The sequence below is a fragment of the Talpa europaea genome, assembly GCF_964194135.1.
Source record: "Talpa europaea genome assembly, chromosome: 2".
In the NCBI taxonomy this organism is placed as follows: domain Eukaryota; kingdom Metazoa; phylum Chordata; class Mammalia; order Eulipotyphla; family Talpidae; genus Talpa; species Talpa europaea.
The window spans coordinates 15,754,153-15,778,998 of record NC_140068.1 but is presented as its reverse complement, the minus strand read 5'-3'; the positions used below and the strand labels follow the sequence as shown (position 1 = coordinate 15,778,998).

The 24,846-nt window shown below is 37.8% G+C and overlaps 1 protein-coding gene across 1 annotated transcript in view; it reads left to right on the top strand.

The window, feature by feature from the left end:
• The window catches only part of UTRN (utrophin), a gene marked incomplete at both ends in the record, with an annotated part of 425,527 nt that overhangs the window by 305,122 nt on the left and 95,559 nt on the right, over positions 1 to 24,846 (top strand). The window contains 2 exons of the mRNA XM_084229017.1: positions 8,526 to 8,655; positions 21,464 to 21,732. Of these exons, the coding sequence (XP_084085143.1) occupies positions 8,526 to 8,655; positions 21,464 to 21,732 (399 nt within the window). The remainder of the gene's footprint in view (positions 1 to 8,525; positions 8,656 to 21,463; positions 21,733 to 24,846) is intronic.

Here is a 24,846-nt window from a genome sequence, read left to right as displayed (position 1 = left end):
CATTCACCCAAGATATATACAGAGTGCTGAGGTTGAAATAATGAGATGGAGCCGCCATTGGGAAAGCTTTCCGGATAATGAGGGCCATAAGGTGGGAATAGCTTGGCATTTTCTGGGAATAGAAATAAAGACATTGAGGCTCTAACTTAAGGTGTATTAGTAGAGGAGGTCAGAGAGCAGGGAGATCCCCATCCTTTTAGGAAATTTAGAGTTTATTCCAATGCAACAGGAAGCCATTAGAAGGTTTTTACGTGGGAGAATAAGAGGGTTTAATTTACCTATCGGGACCTCCCCTGGTGGTGCACCGGTTGAGCGCTGGGCTGCGAAGCTGCCCGCAACCTCTGCAGCGCCGGTTTGATCCCCGGCCACCGGCGAGGGTCCCACATGGCGCGACAGACCTCTCCTGTCTCACCCGCTGCTCCCCTCAGCAGTGTGTTTTGTCAGTCTGCCTGTTCTGTTACCTGCTCTGGCTCTAGTGAATCCTCTCACACTCCCATACTTCTGACTGTACCCATTGCTTGTGTAAACAGATAAATAAATCTTTAATTTACCTATCATTTTGTTTTTATGATCTAGAACATTGTGAGAAAAGTGAACTTTGGCACTTCATATCAGAAAATTTAGATGATTGCTTTAAAGAAAGGAGAAGAGTCACGTATTTAAAGAGAATGACCCCAAGATTTCGCACATACCCACAGATTTATGTTTCATTTATCCTCACCTCTGCCTAGTAGGATGCCAGTTGAGGACAGAAGGGATAGCAGGGATGCCCCTCCTCCATCCAGATTCTCTCAGACCCTGTTTTCATATAAAGAGACTTGCAGGATCCTGTCCGTGTCAGTGCTGCCAGGAATAACTGATATTACTACTGTTTGCTGGCAGCAGCTCAGCCGTTAACGGTGAGTCAATGCCACGTTCATGATGAAAATGAAGAGCAGCTGATTGACTTGCAAGACTTTTTAACTTAAGCCACGCCAGTCACTTCTTTATACCTTCTTATCCCTTAATCCCCAGCCCTTCCCACCAAATTACAGCAGATGGGGAGACATGCTCCCAGGCCATTACAGGAGGATAATTGAGACTCTCTCTTTAGGCATGTAAAGTTGAATAAGAAGCAATTTACTTTGCTGCCTGGCACTCAAAAGAATCCAGTAGCTACTGAAAGGCACCTGAGTTTGAGAGGGGCAAAGAAGTGGGGAAAAGTGGGCTCTGCTACGGGGGCCGTTGGACTGGTAGAAATTCTGTTGAGTAAAGACTCTTTGATTTTAGAAGAGGTCAGATATTCCAATCAAGTCTTCGTTCAGCTGACATTCTTGGGCTTCATTTACTTTAAATGAACCAGCAGAACTACTTAACAGGGAACACAGTGAAAGACTAGATCACCTTACCTTTGTTTATTCTGTTTTCTTGAATTGCTTTCCCCCTAATTATCCTTAATCTAATTCCAGTTTCTTTCAATGCGCAGCCCACATATTTTCAAGAAAGTTGCCGTGACCCGCTCCTCTTCTACACATTTCTTCAGTGTCCTGTTTGTAATCTTTTGGAAAGATAGGACACCACATTCTCACTAGTGTTCTCTTCTCTTTACACTATAAGTTCCTTAAGAGTGGGAATCATGGCTTATTAACTACTATCTCCACTTATGCCTGGCAGATTTCCTTATAGATTTATGCATTTAATATATTTTAAAATTTTTATTTTGTTGGAAATATTTGCTGGAGGATTCTATTCTACCGTTTTGTACCTTAGAATGGGAGAGAAGTTGGGCATTTTCTAATGGCCACGGGCCAGATATCTTGCTCTCCATTTATTATTTCTGACTCCTGAGGTCCCCAGGACTATGTCCCCTTATAGTAAACACCTCAGAGCATTTACCTTCTAAATGTAATCCCAATTTTATCTTTCGACATTTTATGTCTTTCTCCTTGTAACAGCTGTACTATTTGTAGGCATGCATTTATCTGGGAGGGGGGTTGAGGGTCTTGCTACCCATATAATAGAATGGGTAATGCATAAACTTTGCAACAGGTTGCCACGGAGAGCACTCATAGGTCAGTGATCACACCTTGAGTCAGCAAAATCGCCAGATGTTTACTGTATGGAGTGTGTGGTTAGTGGGTAATTTCATTCCGCCATCAAGCACAAAGACATTTTCTCCTCTAATACTGGATAGAAAATATTTTTACAGAAACAGTTCCCTCAACTCTGACATCAGCCTGCGAAGCTGGGCAAGCACTTCCCTCAGGGCCATTACCCGGCAGCTCCCTCTGCCTGGATTGCTCTTTTGCCAGATATTCCACAGATGTCTCCCTTACTTCTTTCAGGGGTCTCTTCAAATATCACTACCTTTGAGATGCCTCCTGTTACCACTTAGAAAAGTATTACTTTCCTCAGCCCTCCCTTCCCTGACCCTGTGTGGTGGATGGTCATGGTAATGAATCATGCCTCTCTGCAACTCAGACGCTCCCCAAGGCAATGCTGCTTTCCCTCAGGAGGGCTGGAGTTTGCTTCTCCCTTCTGAATTTGTGCTCGCCTGAGGACTGACCTGAGCCAGTAGGATGTGATGGGAGCAGGATGCCCCCTTCCACTGCTGTGCTGCCTAACATGGTAACCCACAATCATGTGACCATTTATATTTAACCTGAATCAATTATAATTAGGTTAAAATTAAAAATTTCAAAGCATAGCTCCTCACTTGCACTAGACACATTTCAAGTATCAGATAGCCACATGCTGTTTGTGGTCACCACGCAGGCCAGGCCAGCATGTTTCCGAGTCGTCGTATCATTGCACAAGATTCTGTCTCTTAGGCAGAGCTTGTCCAGAGCTCTTGCCCTGAGAGATCTAGCAGCGTCCACTTTGCACTGTGGGGATGAGCAGAAATCACCATGCTCTGTGGAAGGCTGGTCTAGCCTGGGTGGCAGTAGAGCACAGGGAGGGAAGCTGAGGTGTTCAGTCAATTGCCAGCAGTGTTCGCCAGGCATTTTGGACTTCCAACCCTGTGCAAGCCAGGTGACTATAACCTGAGGAGTGACCCCTACATGGTACTAACAGAAGAGTTGGTCAAATTACCAATACACAGAAACAGTAAAAATAAATTTTCATTATTTTATGTCAATGCATTTTAGTTGTATTTGAGACATAATTGTGATAATGGATACAACCTTCAACGTAATGCATCAGTTTTGAACAATTTTAAACTCTGTCCTATGCAGGGACCTCACGAATGAGGATGTGGAAAAGGGGAGCCCATACCTTCTCTTTCAAAGAGATCCATTCCTTAGGGAGAGAAAAGGATATTTGGTATTAATAAAGTAATGACCAACAGTGTACTGAAATATTTAATACTAGTTGATGGTTAGATGATTGGAGAAAATTAACAGCATAGAAAAAGTATTTACCAATAATTTGCAAAATAGTTCAAGTAAGTCAAAGCTAACTGGGATTCAATATTTCAAATCAGGATAATCAGATGTGTGAGACTTTGTTATACTTTGTCCTGCCATATCTTAGAATCTTATATATTTAATTATGAAAGCATTCCTTGTCTTATTCATTATTCTCTAAGCATTCATTGATTCTTTGAGCACTTTCTATATCTATATTTATCTAGCTACAGATATAGATAGATAGAGAGGTAAATTGATAGAGAGAGAGATAGACAGACAGGCAGGCAGATAGATAGATAGATAGATAGATAGATAGATAGATAGATAGATAGATAGATAGATATTTCTAGGCAGGCACTGAAGAGAACTTCGAATGAGTAAGATACCAGCTTTACCCTGGAAGAATTGACAGTATAATGGAAGCCACTGATGAACGTCACACAAAGTCAGAGTATGTTAGGACAAGCTGTGTTAAAGGAGTAGAAGGGGCTCTGGAAACATTGAGGGAGGAACATGCTAAGCATACAGGATGAGCTATTAATTTGCAGATGGGTGGGGATAGAGGTTAGAAAATAAACAGATTACTTAGAGGACTTTTGGGGAGAGAAAGAACAGAATTGTTATTTTAATGTTTATTTAGATAGTATTCTCATAACATAAAATGTACTCCATTAAGCTATACACTTCGGCTTTTAGTGTATTCACAGTTACACAGCCATCACCACTACTTAGTTTTACATTTTTATTACCTCATACCCATGAGCCCTCTCTTCCAGCCCCCAACCTCCTAGCCCTTAGCAGCCACTACTCTGCTTTCTGTCTCTATACACTTACCTGTTTGGACTTCTGATGATAATAGGCTTTTGTGTCTGGTTTCTTTCACTTGGTATAATGTTTTCAAGATCCATTCATGTTGTAGCCCGTACATGCGTTTCATTCATTTTTATTACCGAATAAGACCTCATTGTATGGATATACAATGTTTGGTTTATCCATTTATCGGATGACAGATGTTTGGGTTGTAGCCACATTTTGGCTACCAAGAATAATATTGCTGTGAATATTCATGTACTGTTTTTTATATGGACATGTCCATGGGATAGAATTGTTGGGTCATGTGGCAACTCTGTTTAATATTTTAATGAATTGCCAAGTTGTTCTCCAAAGTCACGGCGCTGTTTTATCACACGTCCCTCACCCCCAACAGTGCGTGAGGGCTCCAACTTCTTCACACCCTTGTCAAAACTTGTTATTGCCTGGGCATTCAGTTGTTTTGAATGAAAATATAAAGTCATTAAAATAGAAAAAATTCCAATTAGGCCTTTATATTCATTTAAGGAAGCCCACATATAAGTCAGGTGATGCTAGAACTTAAAGCTGAATGCCACTTTGTAGCTCTGTGTACAAAACAACTCTATTGGAGACTAATTATCTTATCACTAATGTTCACCAGGTGGTTAGGAAATACTGGTTTTCTTTTATGTCTAATTGAGAGGTAAAGGGTGGTGAAATTGTTTGTAATGATGTTGGAAGTTAAACCCATTTCTGACATGCAATTAAATATAATTGAAATAGGACAAATTGAATAATAAAATTAAATTTGCAAAATACAGACATATTAAATGGATGCTATTCTCTAGGAGAGTTGGGTGGTGAGTTGCCACTAGGGTTAAAGCCCCACGTTTCTATTTGGCATGCTTCCACCTGCCCTTGCTTGCCTCCCTACTTCTCTACCCTGGCACATCAAAGGAGTTCATGAGACATTCCCCCTCCAACACCCCGTGCAGAGAGGTTTGGTTAACATGCCCTGGAAGGAAAATTGATTCTCCAGTCCTATGGGAGTGACTTCCCAGTGCCTATTACTGGTTAAGTCTCAGATGCTTAAGACACTACCCAGTGGTCTTTGTGATATGCACTTCACCTGTCTTTCAGTCTCAGCTTCTGCCACTTTATCTGCACAAGATGGGATTCCCTAAGTGCAGCTGGCATAGTAGAAGGTATTAGATCTGGGAAATACACAATGGTTTAGGCAGAGTAATGGGGATGGGAAAGGTGGCAAGCTGCTTTAAATCAGGTGGGTTGGCCTCATTGAGAACGTCTCCTGGGATGAGGGCATCTGCCATGCAGATATCTGGGGAAAGAACTTTCCAGGTAGAGTGAACTTCCAGTCACTGAAATTACCTATTGTGGGAGCATTTGTAAAACTGATAAAATCCCAGGCCTCCAGGCAGTTGACAGGCTGGTTTTCTCCACTATTTTTTTTTTTTTGTAGACAAATACATATTTCCTTTGGATTTTTGAAATTCTAAAAATAGTTTCAAGACAGATCTCTCCTTTGCCCTCACCTCGCCCTCTGCTTCTATCCAGTGCACTTTGTAGATTAATAATAATTGCTAGCCAGGTATTACTTTCCACCTGTCTCATGGATCAGATCTTTCTCCATCATTAGACCTGGACTTACTGTCTGTGAATTATGTGCCCCATAATCACCAGAGGATCAGTGATGTTCTGCTTTTCCTCCTGAGACACATTCCTTCCTCTCTAGCTTCTCTCCCTTGTTAATTTCCATCCACATTGTTTCTGTTTTGTGCTAAATCTCTAAATACTGTCTGTGAATTTATCAGCCCATTTGATAAACCAGAGCAAAGAAGTATAGGTTCTTCTTTACCCTCTCATCAGCAGTTTGCACAAGAGGGACGTGCTTGATTCTTCTCTTTCCAAAGAAGAAATCCACTGTAGTCCTTGTATTTCATCCAAGCAATCTTTACCCCCTGCCATGTTTCAGCATAGATTTGAGTTTTGGGGAAAAGTGCTTTTGATCACTAAAATTTTTAGAGGGCTTCCCTGGTGGCCTAGGAATTAAGTCTCAGTGCTGTCACAGCTGCGGCCTGAGTTTGATCCCTGGCCAGGGAGCTGACCCACATGCCACAGCAGACCTCTCCTGTCTCTCCTGCTGCTCCCCTCAGTGGTGTATTTCAGTAGATCCACCTGTTCTGCTCCCTGCTCTGTCTTTGGTGAATCCTCTCACCCTGCACCTCTGGCTGGGTACACCCCAGTTCTTCTATGCCCACTGTTTTTCACTGTTATCTTTTAATCAATATACTTTTTGTATAGGTTGATTTTATATTTCCAGGTGGTTTTGGAAGCAAAGACTGGTTCATTTGAAAGTTAAAAGAAGAAATGCCTCAAGACCTGTCAATGTGAACAGCATGTATATTTCTGCATTAAATTTGCACTTTTCCCCATTTCTCATGTCTTTTATTTGCATGGATCAGCAACTTTAAATGTCAGTAGATATCTTGTTTTCTTAGAATGCCACACTTCAGGACTTCTTCCCAAGTTCTACTTCTTAAATAGAGATGGTGGAGGTTTTGTCATTTCATGCTAATAAGTGAAAATTGATCTGGGGATGTACTGACTTATGCTTGCTTTATGGCCAGTCTTTGGTTATATAGATACTAAAAAGGACATGTAAATGTATCTGTAGGTTTTAGAGAAAATTTTATTTCATCACATAGTCTGTACCTTATCAATGTGTCTAAGTTGTAGGTTGGTGCTTTTTTGTTCACTTTTAATTTTTTTGTCAAAGTAATAATCATACTTAATTTAATGGTCTAATAATATTTATAATATTTATTACAAAAGACAACAGTATATTACTTTATCTCTCTCTTCTTCCTTCCCATCCTTGATGGTGTCTTTCAATTTCATTACCAGTGATTTGGGAGTATTTAGTTTGAGTGTTTCACATCAGATGATTATTTGGATATTTCCATATTTTTAATTTTACTGTTTATTAATTGTGGAAGGTGAGGGGTTAGCCTACAAGCAGCTTGTTATCCCAGCACAATATCAAATGTTATTAAAAAGATAACTGTAATCAGAAGGAAGGATAGTATCAATTCTAAATTGTGATGAGTGTAATATTTCAGAAAACAAAAAATTGATTTTTTGGCCTCCCTGGTGGCGCAGCGGGTTGAGTGCAGCACTGTGACGCTTGCCACAGCTTCTGCAGCTCGGGTTCAATTCCTGGCCAGCCAGGGAGATACCCACGTGGCACAGTAGACCTTGCCTGTCTCTCCCGCTGCTCCCCTCCGCAATGTTCTCGGTCCATCTGCCTATTCTGCTCCTCGCTCTGTCTCTGGTGAATTATCTCACCCTCCCGCGCCTCTGGCCTGTACCCCAGTTCTTGCATAAAAATTAAAAAAAAGAAAAAAAAATCTTTCAAAAAAATGAGTTTTCATAGTATATTGCCAAAGAACTGCAATAAATGCCAAATATTAGAGTTAATAGGTGTTGATGTGCATAAGAATAAGATAGGATTAACAAACTTGACTTAGCTGCAGCATTAAAACAGCTGATAAAGAAATGTTCATTTACTCTTACCTTACAGTAGTCATTTAAGTTTGTTTTGTTTTTAAGTGCCAGTCAATTAGAGTCTTAATCACCAAACATTTTATAAGAGAAGGGGTGAAAGTTTAACCCCACTTAAAAGAACAAAAGTACTAAAGACCAAGTGTTCTGAGAGTCCTAGATTTGCATGAAAAACCTCACAAGGGAAAACAGTAAAACAGTAACTGCCTCAGCTTGACAAATGGAACATATTTTAAGATAATTGAAGGCTGTCTTTTATGCCTTCTCTTTGGTTCAGTTTTGATTTCCTGTACTTTGTTTCTCTCTTAATTTTTTCTTAATATATTCTAAAGAATGTAAAACACTTCAGAGGATCTCATTACTACTTATGAAATTGCTTTCTGTACTATTGGATGTAGTTTTTTTTTTTTTTTGTCAGTCATTCTTATAAGAAAAAAAGTATCTTTGAATAGGTTATTATATTTTAGCAGTGTGACAGTAGCAATAACCCTAAAAGTACATTTTGTGTAAGTTTAAATTTACTGTAATAGTTACCATTAGGTGCATATTTATAGTCTTACTTTTTAATTTTTTTATATTTTTGCTTTTAGCATGTTTCATCTTTGTTATATATAATGCACATTTTTACATGTAACCTAGATTAAATGTTCAATACTAGTCATTCTCTTGATAAGTGTGGTCAGAAGTGGTTTAATTGAAGGTGTTCCATTACTTGGTTAACACATTAATTTACAAATTCAACTTGTTCTTCTCTTTGCAAAGGCCCTGAGACGGGAATTAAAGGAAAAAGAGTATTCTGTCCTGAACGCTATCGACCAAGCTCGAGTGTTCCTGGCTGATCAGCCAATTGAGGCCCCTGAAGAACCAAGAAGAAACCTACAATCAAAAACAGGTGAGGCTGGCTTATTTTATTTACTACATTGTGAAAATACCTGTGAGAGAAACAAACCACTAATAAGCTCAAGTAGGAAATTTCCTCAGAGCATTTCATGATCTAGTATTTTAAAATTTCCTTACAGTACTTCAGGATCTGATAGTAAACATTTCTCCTAAATATTATTTAAAGTAATTATGTCTTTATTTTACAAATATCTGGATTTTAAATTAAAAAAGAAATGGTGAGCTATATTAGTAGCTTTTAAAAGGAAATTAACTACAGAAAAAATGATTAAAAGGCATACTGTAACTAAAAGTAATATATTTAAAAAATAGAAATGTACATTTCTGACATTTAAACAAATTGCATAAGTAATTGCAGGCAGAAGAATAATATTAAAACTACAATACCACACGTGGGTGGAACAAGAGGGGATTATGTAAAGTGAAATAAGTGAGGAGAAAGAAAAATACCAGGTGACTTCCATGTGTGGAGTATAGAAACACAAAATGAAAGAATAGACAAACCCAACCCAAAACAAAACTTAGAAATATGACTTCAGAATTGAGGCTACTAGAGGGGGAAGTTAGGGATGAGGAACAAGGAGGCAGGAAGGGACTCAGTGGACTGTCGTGGATGATTCTGGGGACTTTGGTGATGGACATGGTGTGGTAACAATCCTGAACAGGTGTGAACCTATACCTCAATCATCTACAGTGTTGAAAACCAGTTTACCTTAATAAAAGTGTTACAGGAAAAAGAAATGCAATAGTAAATATGTGAAATATTTAAATATCTATAAAGTAAGATTTTTAAAATTTCTGTTTTTTGAGATTATTGTTGATTTTTTTCTTAAATTTTTTTTGGAATGCTTAAGTTTCCTAAATATTTAGGAACATAAACAGAATCAAGGCTTAAGGCAAGGGTCACTCAAACAATGTGCAGAATGATATAATAAGACACTAAAGTTCTTTCACAAGCAGACAGAAGAATTAATTTAATTTAATAATAACAACCTGTACTATTTATGTAGTATGGTTTAAAATTGAAACAGTAGCTGCCTGTCTAGCAAATAGCAATAAATTGCCCGGTGAGCTTAAGAGATGAATGTTGGGTTCAACTTTCATCTGTATTATGATTCTTAGCTGTTGGCAATATAATGTTCTGATGCAGCTTTTTTTAAATAAACATGCCTTTAAAATATGTTTCCATCACTCACTTCACATAGTAAAAGACTCAAATGACTCCTTCATTGTGTCCAGCGCTGTAACACAAGAGCATTTATTACTTTTAAGGGAAGTCCAATTGGAAAATGCTTCTCTCACTCCAGCTAAAACTGGAGCAGAAGGCCATTTAGAAAAGTGGCCATTTTCCTACTGAGCTTTTCCCAGGGAAACAACTTCAGTGTGAAAATTTTTCCCATCAGGGTCATGATTTTCTTGACTAGTCTTAATGTGTGTGTACGCAGACACAGTATCCTTTCTAGCATTCATTTTTATTTCCTGCTGGTGGTATTGCTGTCTTCGCAGTCAGCCTACTGGCACCTAAGGTGAGGTTGTATCTCCAGCTTTCAACAATACCATGGTTTGCAAATCATTCATAATTGTTATTTCTATCATTGAGAAAGTATTCCTCCTGAGTACTCTGTTACATATGGATTATTAAAATGCAAGAAGAGATTAACACACAAAATATGTATGTGTCGTGGGTGCTTATTGCGTACTTGTTGAATGGATGGATGGGTGAGCTGAGCACTCTCGGATATGGCAGGATGTGTTCACGCTCAGAGGGGTGACCAGAGGGTGGCTAGTTCATCAGAAGTTGCAGCACCCAGCTCAGGAACAGAGTGGCTCTGTGTCTGGGAAAGTTAGCCATGGAACCTGGCCTTAGAGCCAGGCAGGGGCTCATGCCTGGGCAGGAGATGGGAAGGAGCCAGGCACTAGTATGTGCTGTCTGGTTCAGATTAAGAGGACCTGGAAAGTTGGACGGAACATTCTGACTTAAGACAACAAGAAAAAAGACATGCTTATAGTTATTTTTTTTAAGTTGCAAGAAAGAAGTTCACTTGTCTCATCTTAGCCAATTTGAAGTCTACCTTGAATCTGCTTTTCTCATCTCCTTGCTTCTCCAGTACTTTCCAGAGAATAGGGCAAAACGTTTTTATAACAAATTACTTCATCTCAGTAAAAAAAAGTGTTATTATATCACTAAAACTTCCCTTGGCTATAAATTCTTCTACTCAGCGGTCAGTCTGTTTAAGAGGTTAAAAAAAATATAGTACCTTTTGAGTTCTTTGCCGTTACAGTCAAAATGCTTCTAAGCCCCATTTCAGTCACTATATCACTGGCAGCAAGAAAGTCAATGTTGATTTAATTTTTTGATAGTTTTGTTTACCAAAAAATTTTTATGACTAGCAGTTTTCATACTTTTGCCTTTCCTGATATTATTTTCTCTAATGCTGGCTGATTTTATCTGCCATTAAAAGCAAATGAAAGAAAATGATCCAAAATCATTTTTATCATTCCATTGTTTGCCATGACGTATGTACTGCTGCTATTAGAACTAGAGAGCATTCAAACTTGAGTCATCTTGTGTGATGATACTTAAAATTACTCAGTGTAGAGGGGAGGGGGAAGGAGCAATCATATCATGACTTCTCCAGTCTTATTTAATAAGCGTTTATTGAGTCAATTATGCTATGGCACCCTATGGGTATACCAAGATGGAGCCCATCTCTTTAAGTAACTATTCCAGAAAATAGTTCTTTCCATGATTTCTTTCTCTCGTTCCTTTTTTTCTTCTTGTGATAGTCCATGGAGTTGTATTTTATTACAGGAATGAGTTGCTCTCAGGCATCTGTTCACTGATAAATGCATTTAAAAACTAGCAAATTAATGATTTCAACTAAATGATCAGTTGCTGACAAAGAATCTCATCAGGTATGCTCTATTAATAACACTTCTTTGTCCCTCCAGTTTTATTGAAATACAGTTGGCACGTGACATTGAATCAATTCAAGATGGACAACATAAAGATTGAATATATACACATTGTTCACACCACAGTCCCCACAATGAATTTCGTTAACATCCTTCTCCTCACGCAGTTACATTTTCCCTCATGTCATGAGAAATTTCTTAGCAACATTCATATAGGTTTATTTTAAATACTTAAAAATCACTAATATTACTGCCCTACTTTAAACCCGTAGCATCTTTTGCTGAGATTATCACAATAGACTCTTAACTGGTATCTCTGTGTCCACATAGACACATCACTGTGTCTTAAACATAGAACTGGCATTTGTTTCCCTGGTTTAAAAACTGCCAGTAACTCCTTAAGAGGAATCCATCTTCTTCACTTGCACACAAGGTTAAACAGGGATTTGGCCTCAGCTTTCCTGTGGAGCAATGACTCCTACTACTCTCTGCTCCAAACTAATGTCCACTTAGCAGCAGACTCATTATATTTTGCAGGTAATGATCTTCCTTACCTTTATTCTATTGCCCATCCTGTTTTTATTCTGCCCAGAGGTGCCCCCTATCCCACCCCACACTACACATGATTTCCAGCACCTTCCTCATTTGCCTACCTGGCCCTTGTCCATCCTCCCACTCAACACTTACTTTTTCCTCTCCTGTGCTGGCCCATGCAGCCTTGGCACCCTGCCATCTCTCTGACGAGGTATGGGTATCAGAAACCCAGTCCTTCCCTGGCTGAGTGACCTTCCTTATAGAGTCTTAAAGATGATGAAAAATTATCTGAGCAGCCAAGATTGATATGACATAGAAAATATAGTCAAGATCATCATCTTTTCACATTGAAGAACAGCTCTGTCAAGGTCTGAACTCTTACTTTGGATGTTGTAACTAGTTTAACTTGTTTTCCTGTGAATTACAGGTATGTTGAAAAATGAAAATGATGGGAGAGGGGACAATAGTGGTGGTGAGAAATGACTTCTGGCAATCTGTTAGCTATAAGGAGAAAGAAAATTATAAAAGGGATATATGAGAATTCTCAAATAAAATAACAGTAGTCTGTGGGGAGTTATACAGTAAGAACACTGAAAGTATGAATTATAGTCTGATTATTTTTGAAGACAGAATATAAATCAGTTGAGAGGCATAGGATCTTATATTTTAATAAATTCCCTTCCAAAATGGCAACCATCAAAAACTGGCTTAAGCAGGTAAAATGTAGCTGTCTAGAGCACCAGCTACCCAGAGAAAAACTCCCCTGCTTGTAACTGGTTATTGAGAAAATGTGTTTTTTAATTGAACTAACATTATCTGAAAAATTACAGAAATGTTATGGAATTGAGAACTCTGCCCTTATCTTGTCTGAGGGATATGAAACTGCATTTGATTTAATCTGTGTTGCCAGCATATACTTTCTGTTGAATTGTTTTTCATCTGATTCTACTTTATAGCTGGTAAAGAGAATAGAACCATATATTTCTTAGCATCATTTGGATAATTCTTTATACTTTTCAAACCGAAATATACTTTATACTTTTCATTTCTACTCACTTTCCCACCGAGTTGGGCAGATCACACAATGTGACATTTTTGTAAATAAAAACACAAAATCCAAGAAAACCTTGTGGTGCTGACCGAAATTGCCAGCTAATGTAGAGCTGACCCAGGAACGGGGCACCAAGCTTCTATGTTAGAAACCTTTTTGAACCCCTGCAATTTTAGCTGGCTTTTAGTTTGCCTTCATTTTTATCTCTTCTCTCTCTGCTCATGGGCCACTGACCTCCTTGCTCTTTCTTGGTTTCAGTGTCAAGGGACTCTTAACCCTGTACAAATGTTTCTTAGCCTCTCCCTTGTTCTTCCCCTTGCTGTTCTCAGTCCCATATTTGAATTTGGATAAGACACCAGCAGGACTCACAGTCACTGTTGGGTGGAGTCCAGTTCCAGCCCGTACCTCTGGAGGTCGGCAGGGAATACCATGCATTCTCGCCTGAACCTACAGTTCCGGCTAAAAGGCAGATTTGCATAGGGAAGTTAGAGTCTTATGTTCACATCCCTGTATCCATACCATGTACATGTACAGACAGGTGTGTATACAGGTGCAGGCATGCACACACATACACATGCACACACATTTTATAATTTATGGTATCAATTGCTAAATAGAACTGCTTATACTTTTATAGGATATTTCATGTCTGAAAGTGTTTAGGAATTTGTATAATTAATTGTATATATAGGTGCTCTTTTCCTCTGCTCAGTTTTGATTTTTCAAGATAAATATATTGACTTTGTTCAGATTTTGAACAGCCCATAAGTTTTCTTTAAAAATTATTCCAGTTGGGCCTCCCCTGTGGCACAGCAGTTGAGCACTGGGTTGGGAAGCTGCCCGCAGCCTCTGCAACGCCAGTTCAATCCCCGGCTGCTCACCGGTCACCGGAGGAGGGTCCCACATGGCGCGCAGACCTCTCCTGCCGCACCCGCTGCTCCCCTCAGCAGTGTATTTTATCATCCTGCCTGTTCTGTTCCCTGCTCTGGCTCTGGTGAATTCTCTCACCCTCCCTTGCTTCTGACTGTACCCAGTGCTTGTATAAATAAATCTTCAAAAAAAACTATTCCAGTCAACAGTTGACTATTTCTACAACTATTATTTCATTCCATGCTATCTGAATAGTATTTCTTTCTCAGACTGATATTGTTGATTAGTTGATTTTGTTTTATTTATAGTCATGAAATAAATTGCTGTTAATTCAGTATTTTCATGTTGTATGTATAGTTATGCATATGTGTTTATTCATACACAACTTTGCATTGTTGTGTGTGATTATATTTGTTAGTAATGGATAATGATTTCAGATAAAAAAGTACTTGTGGATTCATTAGCTCTTTGACAGCTGACTGTATACATTTAGTAGTAGTAAATGTTACTTAAGGTAACATTAAAAAGATGTAGTAATTATTTCCTTGCATCTTAATAAAATGAGACCAAATTACATATAACATAACCTAAGTAATTGGGCTGGTAAAACCACAGTGTTGTTTCTGAGGACTTTTTCCTGTACTAACAGCAGCATTGGTTAGAACCCATCCACTGTCGATGGCATACTCCTGACTTCTCCTAACAGCCTGGGCTGGGGGTGCTATTCCAGTCCCCTAACCAGATTGCAGTAAAAGCAAAGATGCAGCTGGGTGTGGGAAATGACTGCCACCCTGAAGCCTTTTTCATGCTTTCCTTTCTGCCTTTTCCCAAGTTTTCATTATTTTAGCTTTCCTAAGACCCTTTATCTCATAACATCATGCCACAGCGTACCCCTTTTATAGATCCAGCACATTCCAGTAGAGGCCTCTGATTGACTCAGCTTGACTGACCGGGAACTCAGGGTCTATTGGGCTTGCCAATCCTTCTTGTTAAACATACTGTTATGTGGAGGAAGAATCAACACCCCAAAGGAAAGGGAGACATGTTAGTAAACATCGATGCTCCCAGCAAGCACTGCAGCAGTTGCTTGCAGTCTGGCAGGCTCTGTGCCAAGCACCTCACAGGCCTTGATTCCTTTAAATCTCTTAGTAGATTCTTTAGGGTGTGAATGCTGACATCACGCACTGGACAGATCTGGGACTTGAAGAGCTTGGAAGCACAAGGGGATAGAACCGAAACACCTAGCCAGGTGTATACCTCTGAATTTCACTCCCTTAACCACCACAGTATCCTCTCCAGCTCCCCACTAATCATAGGTGCTTGTAGATAGTCAATAAAAATGAGATTTCATATTCTACATTCTTGTATTTTCAAAACTTCATACAGTAATTAAATGTATTTATAACTCTTTGTTTTTCTTTTACTGTTGCTTTTTCTTTTTAGGATATGAGACTTCTTAATAGAATGACATACCAGTTCACTGATTTTCTTAGCACCAAGGGAGAGGGTGGTTAGGCAATATTAGACTTTGTTTTTTTAATTTTCATATAAAAGCTTGAAGGATAAATAATTGCTTTTAGGCCCTATAGACCAAGGGAATAATTTAATTAGCTTCTCAAGTCCAAATTAGATCACAAAAGTTTTAATGCTTAAAAAAGCACAGAAAGTATAATATTACTTCTTTTCCTGTGTTATTAACTATGAAAACTATAAAACTATGTGATCCTTCCCAAGTTAAAGTTCTATAATGTATGGATGGCTGTAATGAATCTAATATTCAGCCTTCCTAATGTATAATGAGTTGGCTGAGGAAGTCCATTCATTGGGTAAAAATTTCAAAATTTTTTGCATGTTAATGTTTACTATTGTAGTGAAATCCAATTCAAAGAAGCAAATCACATTCTTCATGAAGAATTATATATAACAAGGTTAATTTGATGAAAATGACATTTTAAATTAATTGTTTACCATCTGTTGCATGCGTCAATCACTGTTAAAACCATTCCTAAATCACATTTGTCTCATTAAAAAGATGGCAATAATTTACATGTATGTATTTTATTGTAATCAGCATCTGTGATGTGACTTTCTGTTTTAAACATAAAGAATAAGGGATACAAAGTTCGTTCCATGTGCTTGTTACATTCATCCTTGTTGTTGCTTTTGAAAACTGTAATCATCAACAGTGTATTTGAAGATTTGCCACTTTTTAAAAAGTGTCATCCTAGCAAAGGGCATCAGTTTTCCTCTGCAGTTTAAGCCCCTTGCCTATTTTGGCAATACATGTACACAAGACAAAACAAAGTTCTTTCACGAGAAAGCCAAGCTTGGGTAGAAGATCATGACTTCTTTGTAGCTTGAGTAATCATTTACTGCTATGTTCAATAGGTAGGCAGTTCAAGGAGAGCTGGCAGTAGTGGGAAGAAATGGAAGACATTTGGTGTCAAAGTTCTGTTCATTCATTTTACAAATGCCTATTGAGTAACTACCCTGTACCAGGTGCTATTCTAGATACTAGAGATACAGAAGTGAACAAAATATGTCTTGCCCTCCTGAAACTTACAGTCCCAGCCTTCTTCTCCCTCTCAGCACTAACCCTGGCCCCAGTAACCTGTCTGCTTCTGTCCAGCACACATAACTGATTTGAATAAATTATAGAACTTCCATTAATGTAAAGAGACTCAAGGGATATTCTATTATAAGAAATTAAAAGCTGTAGATCAGGTCCCTTAGCTAGCTCTGTTCCAGTACCTCTCTGCTGTTCCTTTAATATTAATCTTCATTGTCTCTCCTTGCCTCTTCTTCAGCTCAATGCTGGGTTAATTTACTTTGTCCCATCAAGAGGGAAAAGTCAAAGTATCCAGACGTTACTCCTACTTCCATTAACTACTCATCAGAAGTGCCATTTATTTCTCTTCATCTCCATTTTCCCTCCCTCTCTTAACACCATGCTTTTTAGCATTTGTGGAAGATATACTTTTCATTTCTACTCAATTTCCCACCAAGTTGTGCAGATCACACAATGTGACATTTTTGTAAATAAAAACAGAAAATCCAAGAAAACCTTGTGGTTTTGCTCTTTGTAGTTCTTGCTTTTTCCTAATGTGTCTTTTACCATTTTTTTCTTTAAAAAAACGCACATTAGCAGGTTAATCTACTCCGCATAGCTTTTACTGTTGTCATCCTTATACTTTATTAGATGAACATAATTAGAAGCATTATAGTAATCAGCCAATGGTACTTGATGTACTTGTAATCTAGTTCATAATGAATTGTCATCATTCATCACACAGAATAGGAAATGCACAGGGACCTCTTAAACACTGATCATTTTAGAGAGATTAAATTGATCTTAATCATATAGTCAGAAAATTTGAGAATATATATTTTAATCAGAAGTATTGCTAGTAATAGAGGACAGAGAGAAAAGAAAGACACTGAGAGGTAACAAGTCCAGTGGCATCAGCAGAGGTCTACGTGATGAATTTTTTCCCCATGAATGTTTATCTGATCAAGTTTGCTTGCTTATGTGAAACCCCCGGAGATAGCTAAATCTCCCAGACTTAGTAATAAAATCATGAAAGATACTTACCTTTGTTGTGGTCCGTCTATGCGCCAGGCATGTACCAGTAGCTTTATTGATATTGTTAACTGAGGTTCAAAGAGATAAAGAATGTATTTATTATTATATGGCTAGTTATTGTTCAAACTGGCATATGATCTCCTAATCTTAGCTTGCACCAAATTCTCTAGGAGTGAAAATGCTGTTCTGGAGAGTTGTTTTTCTATATTTGTTTGTTTTAATGTTTCCTTTTCATCTCTTGGTGAAATATAACAAAATTATAGATAATTTCAAAAACAAAAAGGGCAAAAGTACAGATAAGATATTTGGAACCACCATACTTGAAATGAGTTTGTAAGATTTATCCTCTTTGACAGTAAAAAATTTTTTATTAATGCTTTACAGGAGTTTAGGGAGGAGGAAGCAAAAGTAAGTGGAAAGATTTCCACATAAATGTTGAAGTTAAATATTCTCACTAAAGAGTAAAACTAAATTTTCCATTTAGTCCAATTCTGTTCAGTAATTGTATATTGAGAACATACCATGAGTACTACAAAACCAAGATAGAAATAAAACTTCCATGACATAGGCTTTAGCAATAAGAATTAAAAGTCAGTACCATGAGTGAATTAGAAGACACAATAAGGGAAATATCTATTAATATGGAGTTGAAAGAGCTTCTGGCCTGAGGATTGTCCCTAGATTTATTTGGATTTATCCTGCTGTTTCCTGTCTTCTCCAATTAGCCTCTTACTCCCTTTTCAAATGCAAATTCGATTACCCTGTTATCACTGAGCTTAATTTGCTCTCTGGCCTTCAGTACTCAGTGGCTCTGCTCTGCTTGGGAGTGAACAACCTGCTGGAGAGGAAATACTCAGCCTCAGCAGCAGAAACCTGAAAAATGTCTCTGGTGGTTTTGCTCCATCCCGGTAGCACATTGTGGTCACCTGAGGAGCTTGAAGATATAGCCCCTGCTTGCATAATTCCTTGACCAGCTAAATCAGAAGCTTAACATTTGGGGTAGGGTCCTAGGGGTCAGCATTTTATAACTAGTAGCAAATCCTTAGGGTAATTTTATTAGTCTAGAAGATTCTCCTTTCCTGGAAGAGGATCTAGAATTTACAAAATATCCAATCAGCACATTCAGAGCAATCTTTGTTTTTGACATAATGAAAGGATTTTTTAATGTAATTATTTTCTCTTGTCTTTCGATCTTTTCTGCTGTTTGGATTTGTTTTCCTACTCCAGACTGTTACAACAGGATATTTCTTGTTGCTTCTTATTACCTGTTCCACAAACATTCTAGAAGGTTTGTTTGGTTTTGCACAGCACACTGTGCTTGGTCTAACATCTGCATTAAACTGAGACGGTTGCTGCAGTAGGAGGTCCCCTCCCCCCCACTCTGATTAGTACATGTTTCTTTCTGGCAGGCAGATGGTGAGTTGTTGAATGTGGAGCTATTCTTCTGAATAGGTACTTGAGTGGGGATTATATAGTAAATTCTACAAAAGGACTGCTCAATCAAAGGATTTTATGTTAAGTGAAGATGGAGAATCACTACTAGGGTCCTGGTTGTCTTGGGACAGAGACCTCTGTGCCTCCCTGTAGGTTATTTAGCAACTGACTCAGGATCCAGGTTCACTCTGTTCTAGAGACATCATCATAATTAAGTAGTCTGTTCTGAAATTGGTATACTGTACTTTTTTTTTCCAGATCAGTGAAACACTGGTGCTTCAAATATATCTTCAAAAAAAGTCTAGGTGATTTATAAACAAACAGGTGTCGCCATCGTAAAAAATGATCAATTCCCTTTCTCCTTATGCTATTAAGAATGATTGTTTTTTCATCTCACACATGACATTTTATGTTTATATAAAATATCTGTAGAATTTATCTATCATGTTATAATATCTGGAAGGCATAAGGATTTAAATAAAACCTGTCTTTCTGACTTTATTTCAGTAAAGTCAGGTTGCGTCTCAAGATTTGGGGGTCCTGACTCTGCATCTTCTAGACATCTCTCCAGACTTCTTGGATGCTTTTCCTGACTTGTACTCCAGTATTCCAGCTTAAGCATTCCTTGAAGTTTGGTCACTAATTATTTTCCTTATTTATCTTTTACTTGTGTATCCTTTACTGTATCTACCTAGTGTAACAGTTGTAATTTATTCAGTTGCCAAGGGATCATTCCAGTCTCTCTACAGCACTTCAACAGTCCAACTGAGAGTTCTGTTTGCCAAACTCTTCATAGTCCATTTGTTTCTCAGAGATTTTTTTTTTTTAACCACTGCTTTTAAGTCTAAATATTGAAGTCTAGAATATTCTGGAAATTTAAATAGACAAAAATAACTGTTCTGCTGTTCAAGCTGACTATTCAACAACACTTAAATATAGGGAGATAGTACGACAAATTTATGTTGATTGTGAAAGTTATTATTTAGGAGAGCTTGCTATAGGTCAGTTTATCATGAAGTTGATACTGATATTGTTACTAAAAGATGGAGATGCTATCACAAGGAAGAATATGCATTTCTGTCTTGATCTACAGTTTACCTTGATTGATGTTTCTTTCCTGCCTTTCTGTTTCCATGAACAGTCATCAAACAGCTAGATAGGACAGGAGGGGTCCCCAGGAATAAGAGCGAAGTGTTTAGCTGGAGATCCATCTAACCTGCATGGGCAGTGCCTGCTCTCTGTCCATCAAGACCATTGCCCTGGTCTTGCCTCTTCTCATCTCTGTATTTCTGATCCATGGCTTACATTGGCGTTCAAGTCTGTCCGTATCCTTATTTTGGACAGTTACTTCTGGACGTATCCTTTTGGATGTATCCTTCTGGACAGTTACTATCTCTTGTTAACTCTGTCTTGTGGCAGGACCTCGTATTCGGCCTCTTCTTTCCATTCTGAAAGTCTAACTATATTTCAGCCATTACAGAAGCCCCCTTATTCTCTGTTTAGGGTAGTCCTTGAAATCCTGCTGTCTTCCTGTAGATATGTTTGAGGCATATCTACAATTTCCAGGCAGTAGAAAATGTCCCATCTTAAAGATGAACTCCCAGATTCAGAAATGATGAAGTATCTAAGATACTTAGATATCTTCAGTTTGTTGATTTTTTTTTAAGGAACACAGTAAATTATTCTTATTTCCTCATAACTTAAAGCTGTTTCTCTTCTAATTATCCTCCCTATTTCTCTTGAGGACAATTAAATGAAACACTGTCTTGGGATTTTACATAATTAAATTTATGTTAAAGAAAAACTTATTTTAGCGGGTTGAGCGCAGCACAGTGAAGCTGTCCGCAGCCTCTGCAGTGTGGGTTCAATTCCCGGCCAGCCAGGGAGATACTCACATGGCACGACAGACCTCTCCTATCTAGCTCACTGCTCCCCTCAGCAATGTTTACTGTCCATCTGCCTGTTCTGCACTCCGCTCTGAATCTGGTGAATTCTTTCACCCTCCCGTGCATCTGGCCTGTACCCCAGTTTGTATATAAATAAAATAAATCTCTCCAAAAAAAAGTGGAAAAATTATTTCTTCAGTTATCTTGAGATAGATATATATATGTATGTGTGTGTGTGTGTGTGTGTGTGTGTGTGTGTATATATATATATAAAGGTTTACAAATATATTAAAATTCAAAAGTAACCCAAACTACTGGGTCACTTATTAATTGCTGAGTAACTATTTTCTTCTTTTGAAAAGTAGCAGGTAATTGGGAAGGAAGTTGGGAAAATATTTTTTTACACTGTTTAGATTTTGGGGTAGCCACCCTTTGGATGGTAGTGCGTTCAGTTGGCTATAAAGACTGTAGAGCTGGTCAGGTCTCCAACCAAATATTCCCTTTTTTTTTTTTTTTTAAATCACAGAACTGACTCCTGAGGAGAGAGCCCAAAAGATTGCCAAAGCCATGCGTAAACAGTCTTCTGAGGTCAAAGAGAAGTGGGAAAGTCTTAATGCTGTTACTAGCAACTGGCAAAAGCAAGTGGACAAGGCGTTGGAGAAGCTCAGAGACCTCCAGGGCGCGATGGACGACCTGGATGCTGATATGAAGGAAGCGGAGGCCGTGAGGAATGGGTGGAAGCCTGTGGGGGATTTGCTCATCGACTCACTGCAGGATCACATCGAAAAAACCATGGTCAGCATCACTGCCTTAGAGAAAGCATATAAGATCACTTTTTTTTTTTATTCTTTAACATTTTATTTCTATTTTTATTTAATTTATGGATCACCTTTTATACTTTGTCATTTATTGATTGCCATTTATTGATTGCCTTTTTTTTAAAGATTTATTTATTTATGCAGACAAGAGCTGGGGCTACAGGCCAGAGGTGTGGGGGTAAGAGGATTCACCAGAGACAGACTGGAGAACAGAACAGGCGGATCCACCGAAATACACTGCTGAGTGGAGCAGTGGGCAAGACAGGAAAGGTCTGCGGCACCATGTGGGTCACCTCCCTGGCCGGGATCGAACTCATGCAGCAGTGGCTTTAATTGCTTCATAGTGCTGAGGCTTAATCCCTTGAGCCACCAGGGAGGCCCTAATGAACTCCTTTTTAGAGCAACTTTAGGGTCACTGCAAAATTGAGCAGAAAATAAAGAGATGCCCCATATTGCCTGTGTCCCCACATATGCATAGCCGCCCCCATGTTCTGTATCCCCCACCAGATTGGTACCTTGTTACAATCAATGAACCTACATTCATACAATATTATCACCCAGAGTTCATAGATTTAAGGTTCATCCTTGTTGTGCATTCTGCAAATTTGAACAAGTTTTTAATGATGTGTATGATTTATGATTAAATGTAACACAAATACAGAGAGCCGCATGTATAAATTGCCAAACCCTTACAACCCCCACCCAAATCAAGATACAGAAGTTTTCCAGTTTTCACCATCAGAACCTTTTCCTCTGAATAAGGATGAATGTCATGTTTACAATAATTTGCTGTTATTTTTCTTTATATTTTTTCGTGTAACTCTGAATCCCTAAACAATATAGATTAGTTTTATCTGCTTTTGAGATATTTTAAGGTTCCTCTTAATTTCCATAATTTCCCCTCTATCCTGTGTTTGTTTTCTTTGCAATATTTTTGTTGAAGACACTACATTGATTGTTTTGTAGCATTTCTCACAGCCTGGATGGATTGATATCCACCTGGCATAGCCTGGCAGTCTTCACTAGTCTCTGTATTTTCTGTAAATTGATAGTTGGATGCAGAGATTTGATGAAAAACACACTGTTTTACTGGGAAATCTCATCCACAATTATATCTCATTGTTGGAATATATTAATGAAACATTAATTTAGCTATAAATTCTGTTTGTAGTCAGGAATTGCTCAGATAGATAGGATACTCACATTCTAGAAGATAGCCAGAAAAAAAAAATCTATGTAGTAATAGACACAAATAACAAGTTTATGGTGTGGCAAATTTTGTTTTAGCATAATAAGCTAAATACTAGGTGATCATGAATAGAATTAAAGAAAAACCTGTGAAAAATCAGACAGTATCTGTCATGACAGTATCATGTCAATTACGAAAGACGTTTGTTTTTGTGCAAGGAACACTTCCCCCTTTGTGTGCATGTGACTGAATAGAAAAAAGAAAGACTAAGACTAAAAATATTTAGGCCAATCATGTATATAAATTTATGTCTGTGTAGACATCAGAATTATAATAGCTAACATTTATTGAGGCTTACCGTATGCCAAGAACTATTCTTAGCCAGTTCACATGGATTTCTCTTTTAATCTCTACACCAACCCAACAAGAGAAATATTTTTATTATGCCCATTTTACAAATAATGAAGCTGCAGATTTTGCTCAAGCCCACACAGTGGGTAAGTGGTTGAGTTTTTGTGATTTCTTTCTTGCTCTTCTCTTTCATCGTAGGGATCTCCTGCATACTAACATAATTAAGCACAAGGTTAGCCAACTATTTGTATTCAAAATTTTAAAAATTGAATATTAAATTTTAAGCTTAACACATTGTATTAAAAGTTATTGGTATCTGCCATTTGATTATAAATATACTTAACTTTCCAGCAAGTCTATGAATTAAATAAAACTTCTTCCTAGAGCTTATGTCCTCGAAACTATTTCAATGATGCATCTAACTTTAAAATAACAACTGAAAATATATCCCTTTAGCATAGGTTGAGCCCTTCTTGTATTGATGGTTCTTAAATATTGATAATCTTTAAGTCAGTAGTTTTCAAGACAGTCTGTTCCTTAGGACTGCAAAAATTGCCTCTTGGTTGGAGCAAGAATTTGCCTATTTGTATTTGAAAGTATCAGTTTTTTAATACAGGATTAATGGTGTTGGGACGAAATGAAAAGTCGTATCTGGGGTTAATAAAGGCCTAACAGTTAGGGAGTTGTTAATCCTATTTGACTAAAGAGATTGCCCACCTTTGCATGCAAATCCTTCTGTTCAAATCTTGCTCAAATGGAAACCTACAAAAAACACAATTATTATTTAAGAGGAAAAAAAATAACTGTGGAAAAAATAATATAAAATTGTTTTTAACATCTTATTAGGGAAAAAGAAAATGAAAACATAAGCCTCATTAAACCAAATAAGGTAGATTCAAAATCTGAGATTTGTTTTTATATGTTCCTCTAACGTATGCCCCAATTCTACTGAAGCTAGAGGCAAATGAAAATAAGTACAGATTATTGATAAATATTATTAAATATGCCAGAGCAACTAGAAAACAAAATCTTTGAGCATAATCAAATAATTTTAATTCCCTAAAATTACCTTTAATCATCCTTATTTGCAAAATACATACCTTCTGGCAGGAGAAAGGTGTGGGATTTGCATCTGCCAACAGGCTGCCAGTCATCCCCTTTAATTCCAGCAGATGTTTCTGTTTTTATAGCAAGGGAGATGACATAGAATTTTATTCTCCCACAGCGAAGTACAGCAAAACATGATAAATTGGTTCTTTATACTAGAACACAAGGCAGATCTGAAACCATTTTCAAACTCGCTTCGTTTCAAGTCCCATAATTTGGAAGCTCCTAGGAAACAAAAGAAACTTTATTAATAGAAGATTCTTTGTTACCATAAAACACCTGTTCACAAAAACAAAAGCAAAGTCCAAAAGTCATGTTCATCAAAGCTCTTTTAATGTTTTCACCTGTTGCTTGTAAAAGGAAAAAATAAAACTTCCTTTTTGTTCTAGATGATAAAAAAAAAACTTAAGTTATAATTAAACAAGAAAAAGCCTGGACCATCTT